At 44.5% G+C, this 8,199-nt stretch overlaps 1 protein-coding gene across 2 annotated transcripts in view; it reads left to right on the forward strand.

The window, feature by feature from the left end:
• LOC143298065 (telomerase protein component 1-like) overlaps positions 1-8,199 on the forward strand; it is a 45,194-nt gene that overhangs the window by 12,786 nt on the left and 24,209 nt on the right. For both annotated transcript variants that reach the window (XM_076610738.1, XM_076610737.1), the window contains exons 8-9: positions 4,720-4,837; positions 6,458-6,580. In XM_076610738.1, the coding sequence (XP_076466853.1) occupies positions 4,720-4,837; positions 6,458-6,580 (241 nt within the window). The remainder of the gene's footprint in view (positions 1-4,719; positions 4,838-6,457; positions 6,581-8,199) is intronic.

An 8,199-nucleotide genomic window follows, 5' to 3' on the forward strand; every position in this document is an offset into this window, starting at 1 on the left:
TCTTTCACACTTGACTGTATTATCTCTGGCCTTCTGTCTATTTCAGGTGTTTATCAGTCTTATCTTTCACCCTTGACTGTATTATCTCTGTCCTTCTGTCTATTTCAGGTGTTTACCAGTCTTATCTTTCACCCTTGACTGTATTATCTCTGGCCTTCTGTCTATTTCAGGTGTTTACCAGTCTTATCTTTCACCCTTGACTGTATTATCTCTGGCCTTCTGTCTATTTCAGGTGTTTATCAGTCTTATCTTTCACCATTGACTGTATTATCTCTGTCCTTCTGTCTATTTCAGGTGTTTACCAGTCTTATCTTTCACCCTTGACTGTATTTTCTCTGGCCTTCTGTCTATTTCAGGTGTTTACCAGTCTTATCTTTCACCCTTGACTGTATTATCTCTGTCCTTCTGTCTATTTCAGGTGTTTACCAGTCTTATCTTTCACCCTTGACTGTATTATCTCTGTCCTTCTGTCTATTTCAGGTGTTTACCAGTCTTATCTTTCACCCTTGACTGTATTATCTCTGTCCTTCTGTCTATTTCAGGTGTTTACCAGTCTTATCTTTCACACTTGACTGTATTATCTCTGGCCTTCTGTCTATTTCAGGTGTTTACCAGTCTTATCTTTCACCCTTGACTGTATTATCTCTGGCCTTCTGTCTATTTCAGACTTTTATCAGTCTTATCTTTCACCCCTGACTGTATTTTCTCTGGCCTTCTGTCTATTTCAGACTTTTACCAGTCTTATCTTTCACCCTTGACTGTATTATCTCTGGCCTTCTGTCTATTTCAGGTGTTTATCAGTCTTATCTTTCACACTTGACTGTGTTATCTCTGGCCTTCTGTCTATTTCAGACTTTTACCAGTCTTATCTTTCACCCTTGACTATTTTCTCTGTCCTCTTGTCTATTTCAGGTGTTTATCAGTCTAATCTTTCTGTCTATTTCAGACTTTTATCAGTCTTATCTTTCACACTTGACTGTAGCTTGATGAAGCCTTATGCACACGAAAGTGTGTCTTCACAAGTGACTGAGAACGCTGATGTTTTTGACTTTTTGCATTCATTATCAGTTGTTTCGCTTGTCAGTTTAACGACTTCTCTTTTTTGAAGTCCTTAAAGTAATTTCTTGTAATTGTATTTAGATTTTTTTTTTTTTTCAGATTTCACCCTCATTTCACCCACATTTGCCCAGTTTCCCCCAACCCTCCATTCATTCACATCTCCCACCCCTTCTAACCGATAATACTCAAATGTATTCATAAATACTTTAACAAAATGTCTTCAATCACCGATATGTGTGACGGGACATTAAACAAAATTCCTCCTCCTCTTTCACCCTTATGTGAGGTATGCATGTGTGTGAAATTTGGGTGTGATAGCAATTTGATATGTCTCTGAAGTTGACGGGCGCAATAGCCGAGTGGACTTTCAGTCCCAGGGTCCCAGGTTCGAATCTCGGTAACGGTGCCTGGTGGGTAAAGGGTGGTGATTTTTCCAATCTCCCAGGTCAACATATGTGCAGACCTGCTTGTGCCTGAACCCCCTTCATGTGTATACGCAAGCAGAAGATCAAATAAGCACGTTAAAGATCCTGTAATCTATGTGAGCATTCGATGTGTCATGGAAACAAGAACATACCCAGCATGCACACCCCTGAAAACGGAGTATGGCTGCCTACATGGCAGGGTAAAAACGGTCATACACATAAAAGCCCGCACACCAGTGAATGTGAGAGTTGCACCCTATGAACGAAGAAGAAGAAATCTCAGAAGTAGATTTTATAGCCAGATTTCAAAGAGGTGAGTAGAGAATGCAAAAGAGGTGGCTCATTATCAGTGTAAGATCCAAGGACAAAAAGAGCAGCCGACTGTGGAGTTTTTTTTTTTCATCTGAACACAGAAACCATGTGGATCTCAGAGATGAGATTTTCCCATAGATTTAAGGAAATCAGTAAATCAGAGAGCCCTAGGAGTCGATCCTGAGATTTGTGCAAATCTGTTGAGAAAATCAATGGGTTGTGATAGGTTCGTTTTCTGTTGATCTGACTCGCACGTCGATCCCACGAACCATCCATGGTTGATCCGTATTCCCAAATGGTCAAGTGCGATGGAATCTGAATCAAATCTCAGGATCGACCTCTGACAAACTGATTTCCTTAAATCTATGGGAAAACCTCATCTCTGAGATCCACACTATTCCTGTGTTCAGATAAAACAAACTCCACAGTTGGCTGCTGTTTCTGTCTTTGGATCTTACACTGATAATGAACCACCTCTTTTGCATTCTCTGTGATGTGAGTGAGGGGCAGTGACACAGTGATGTGAGTGAGGGACAGTGATGTGAGTGACACAGTGATGTGAGTGACAGTGATGTGAGTGAGGGACAGTGACACAGTGATGTGAATGACACAGTGATGTGAGTGAGGCACAGTGACACAGTGATGTGAGTGAGGGACAGTGACACAGTGATGTGAGTGACACAGTGATGTGAGTGAGGGACAGTGACACAGTGATGTGAGTGACACAGTGATGTGAGTGACAGTGATGTGAGTGAGGGACAGTGACATAGTGATGTGAATGACACAGTGATTTGAGTGAGGGACAGTGACACAGTGATGTGAGTGAGGGACAGTGACATAGTGATGTGAGTGACACAGTGATGTGAGTGAGGGACAGTGACATAGTGATGTGAGTGAGGGACAGTGATGTGAGTGACACAGTGATGTGAGTGACACAGTGATGTGAGTGAGGAACAGTGACACAGTGATGTGAGTGACACAGTGATTTGAGTGAGAGCCAGTGACACAGTGATGTGAGTGACACAGTGATGTGAGTGAGGGACAGTGACAGTGATGTGAGTGACACAGTGATGTGAGTGAGGGACAGTGACACAGTGATGTGAGTGACACAGTGATTTGAGTGAGAGCCAGTGACACAGTGATGTGAGTGACACAGTGATGTGAGTGAGGGACAGTGACACAGTGATGTGAGTGAGGGACAGTGACACAGTGATGTGAGTGAGGGACAGTGACACAGTGATGTGAGTGAGGGACAGTGACACAGTGATGTGAGTGACACAGTGATGTGAGTGAGGGACAGTGACACAGTGATGTGAGTGACACAGTGATGTGAGTGAGGGACAGTGACACAGTGATGTGAGTGACACAGTGATGTGAGTGAGGGACAGTGACACAGTGATGTGAGTGAGGGACAGTGACACAGTGATGTGAGTGACACAGTGATGTGAGTGAGGGACAGTGACACAGTGATGTGAGTGAGGGACAGTGACACAGTGATGTGAGTGAGGGACAGTGACACAGTGATGTGAGTGACACAGTGATGTGAGTGAGGGACAGTGACACAGTGATTTGAGTGACACAGTGATTTGAGTGAGGGACAGTGACACAGTGATCTGAGTGAGGGACAGTGACACAGTGATTTGAGTGACACAGTGATTTGAGTGAGGGACAGTGACACAGTGATGTTAGTGAGGGACAGTGACATAGTGATGTGAGTGACACAGTGATGTGAGTGAGGGACAGTGACACAGTGATGTGAGTGAGGGACAGTGACATAGTGATTTGAGTGAGAGACAGTGACACAGTGATGTGAGTGACACAGTGATTTGAGTGAGGGACAGTGACACAGTGATTTGAGTGACACAGTGATTTGAGTGAGGGACAGTGACACAGTGATGTGAGTGACACAGTGATGTGAGTGAGGGACAGTGACACAGTGATGTGAGTGAGGGACAGTGACACAGTGATGTGAGTGACACAGTGATGTGAGTGAGGGACAGTGACACAGTGATGTGAGTGACACAGTGATGTGAGTGACACAGTGATGTGAGTGAGGGACAGTGACACAGTGATGTGAGTGACACAGTGATGTGAGTGAGGGACAGTGACACAGTGATGTGAGTGACACAGTGATGTGAGTGAGGGACAGTGACACAGTGATGTGAGTGACACAGTGATGTGAGTGAGGGACAGTGACAGTGATGTGAGTGACACAGTGATTTGAGTGAGGGACAGTGACACAGTGATGTGAGTGACACAGTGATTTGAGTGAGGGACAGTGACACAGTGATGTGAATGACACAGTGATGTGAGTGAGGGACAGTGACACAGTGATGTGAGTGACACAGTGATGTGAGTGAGGGACAGTGACACAGTGATGTGAGTGACACAGTGATGTGAGTGAGGGACAGTGACACAGTGATGTGAGTGACACAGTGATGTGAGTGAGGGACAGTGACACAGTGATGTGAGTGACACAGTGATGTGAGTGAAGGACAGTGACATAGTGATGTGAGTGAGGGACAGTGACACAGTGATGTGAGTGACACAGTGATTTGAGTGAGGGACAGTGACACAGTGATGTGAGTGACACAGTGATTTGAGTGAGGGACAGTGACACAGTGATGTGAGTGAGGGACAGTGACACAGTGATGTGAGTGACACAGTGATGTGAGTGAGGGACAGTGACACAGTGATGTGAGTGACACAGTGATGTGAGTGACACAGTGATGTGAGTATGGGACAGTGACACAGTGATGTGAGTGACACAGTGATGTGAGTGAGAGACAGTGACACAGTGATGTGAGTAACACAGTGATTTGAGTGAGGGACAGTGACACAGTGATGTGAGTGACACAGTGATGTGAGTGAGTGACACAGTGATGTGAGTGAAGGACCGTCAAGCACTGCGGTGTGGTTCCAGGTCAGCCTGACAGGCCTGGAGGGGTTTGCGGACCAGGTGAAGGAGTTTTTCCAGGCAGCCATTGACAGGGCCTACCCCGCGGAAGACAGCACAGCAGACCTGACGCCTGAGGAGAAGGGTGAGTTGCACAGCTGACTGCGCTCACTTTCAATTCCACTTTCAAGGAGGTGTTAGAGTGTGCAGACTGTTATGTATTATAAGTGCTACACCACGTCTGTGAATTTGGATCCATGTATGCTACACCACGTCTGCTGTAAATTTGGATCCACATATGCTACACCACATCTGCTGTAAATGTAGATCCACAAATGCTACGCCACATCTGCTGTAAATTTAGATCCATGTATGCTACACCAGGTCTGCTGTAAATTTGGATCCACATATGCTACACCACATCTGCTGTAAATTTGGATCCACATATGCTACACCACGTCTGCTGTAAATTTAGATCCACATATGCTACGCCACATCTGCTGTAAATTTGGATCCACATATGCTACGCCACATCTGCTGTAAATTTGGATCCACAAATGCTACGCCACATCTGCTGTAAATTTAGATCCATGTATGCTACACCATGTCTGCTGTAAATTTGGATCCACATATGCTACACCAGGTCTGCTGTAAATTTAGATCCACATATGCTACACCACATCTGCTGTAAATTTGGATACACATATGCTACACCAGGTCTGCTGTAAATTTAGATCCACATATGCTACACCACGTCTGCTGTAAATTTGGATCCACATATGCTACACCAGGTCTGCTGTAAATTTGGATCCACATATGCTACACCACGTCTGCTGTAAATTTAGATCCACATATGCTACGCCACATCTGCTGTAAATTTGGATACACATATGCTACACCACATCTGCTGTAAATTTGGATCCACATATGCTACACCAGGTCTGCTGTAAATTTGTTTTTTTCTTTTATCATAAGCCTAATATTCACATAAACCCACCCACTGGTCAGGCCTTGAGATCTTACCCTAGGTTTGTGTGAAAAAGAAAATATGTTTCAAAAATAATAAATGTGCACACCCACATACGCACACACAATGACACCAGTGGGCATATGCATACACACGTACACACACACACACACACACACATACAAATACACACGCGCATGCACGCAGGGAACAGGGAGGGTCGAGATCCTTGCGGTAACTAACAGCAATATATAATCATGACGATGACGTCTCCCAGACAGTGTGTTTACAATAAAAGTCATTCATACAATAAATATACATGCATAGAAGTATACACACACATGTGCATGAAATCATTATTGATAGTATTAGTAGAAGAGAAGTAGTAGTAGTAGTAGTATTTGTATTATTATCTTGCCATGCAGTATCAGTATCAGTAGCTCAAGGAGGCGTCACTGCGTTCGGACAAATCCATATACGCTACACCACATCTGCCAAGCAGATGCCTGACCAGCAGCGTAACCCAACGCGCTTAGTCAGGCCTTGAGAAAAAAAAAAAAAAAAAAAATATATATATATATATATATATATAAGCTTACATAAATAAATAAATAATAATTATGATATAAAAAAAAAGGTAGTAGTAATGAAAATAATAATAATAAAATAATAATAATAAATAAATAAATAAATAAGACAACAATGATGATAAATAAGCAAATAAATGTCAAACGTGACGACACACATTCACACACACACCCACACATGCGTAACAGATATACCTTGCCATGCGCACAGAGAGAGAGCTGCAGGGGCTGTTCGTGAAGGAGAAGGCGGAGACACTGATGGGGCGTGCCACAGAACTGCAGCAGCTGATGAACTACGCCCGTGGACTGACAGACCACAGCCTGGCCAAGATAGGTAGGAAACAGACTGCTCTGGTGTCTGTCTGGAGGGAATAGACTGCTTCGGTGTCCATCAGAAATAGACTGCTTTGGTGTCCATCAGAAACAGACCGATTTGGTGTCTGTCTGGAGGGAAACAGAATGCTTTGGTGTCTGTCTGGAGGGAATAGACTGCTTCGGTGTCCATCAGAAATAGACTGCTTTGGTGTCCATCAGAAACAGACCGATTTGGTGTCTGTCTGGAGGGAAACAGAATGCTTTGGTGTCCATCAGAAACAGACTGCTTTGGTGTCCATCTGTAGGAAACAGACTGATTTGGTGTCTGTCTGGAGGGAAACAGAATGTTTTGGTGTCCATCAGAAACAGACTGATTTGGTGTCTGTCTGGAGGGAAACAGAATGTTTTGGTGTCCATCAGAAACAGACTGATTTGGTGTCCGCCTGTAGAGAAACAGACTGATTTGGTGTCTGTCTGGAGGGAAACAGACTGATTTGGTGTCTGTCTGGAGGGAATAGACTGCTTTGGTGTCCATCAGAAATAGACTGATTTGATGTCTGTCTGGAGGGAATAGACTGCTTTGGTGTCCGTCTGTAGAGAAACAGACTGATTTGGTGTCTGTCTGGAGGGAAACAGACTGATTTGGTGTCTGTCTGGAGGGAAACAGAATGCTTTGGTGTCCATCAGAAACAGACTGATTTGGTGTCTGTCTGGAGGGAAACAGACTGCTTTGGTGTCCATCTGTAGGGAACAGACTGCTTTGGTATTCATAGAAAACAGACTGCTTTGGTGTCCATAAGAAACTGACTGCTTTGGTGTCCATCTGTAGGGAACAGACTGCTTTGGTGTCCATCTGTAGGGAACAGACTGCTTTGGTGTCCATCTGTAGGGAACAGACTGCTTTGGTGTCCATCTGTAGGGAACAGACTGGTGTCCATCGGAAACAGACTGCTTTGGTGTCCATAGGAAACAGACTGCTTTGGTGTCCATCTGTAGGGAACAGACTGCTTTGGTGTCCATCTGTAGGGAACAGACTGCTTTGGTGTCCATCTGTAGGGAACAGACTGCTTTGGTGTCCATAGGAAACAGACTGCTTTGGTGTCCATCTGTAGGGAACAGACTGCTTTGGTGTCCATCTGTAGGGAACAGACTGCTTTGGTGTCCATAGGAAACAGACTGCTTTGGTGTCCATCTGTAGGGAACAGACTGCTTTGGTGTCCATAGGAAACAGACTGCTTTGGTGTCCATCTGTAGGGAACAGACTGCTTTGGTGTCCATAGGAAACAGACTGCTTTGGTGTCCATCTGTAGGGAACAGACTGCTTTGGTGTCCATAGGAAACAGACTGCTTTGGTGTCCGTCTGTAGGGAACAGACTGCTTTGGTGTCCATCTGTAGGGAACAGACTGCTTTGGTGTCCATAGGAAACAGACTGCTTTGGTGTCCATCTGTAGGGAACAGACTGCTTTGGTGTCCATCTGTAGGGAACTGACTGCTTTGGTGTCCATCTGTAGGGAACAGACTGCTTTGGTGTCCATCTGTAGGAATACAGACTGCTTTGGTGTCCATCTGTAGGGAACAGACTGCTTTGGTGTCCATCTGTAGGGAACAGACTGCTTTGGTGTCCATCTGTAGGAATA

Source organism: Babylonia areolata, chromosome 23 (assembly GCF_041734735.1).
Source record: "Babylonia areolata isolate BAREFJ2019XMU chromosome 23, ASM4173473v1, whole genome shotgun sequence".
Lineage (NCBI taxonomy): Eukaryota > Metazoa > Mollusca > Gastropoda > Neogastropoda > Buccinidae > Babylonia > Babylonia areolata.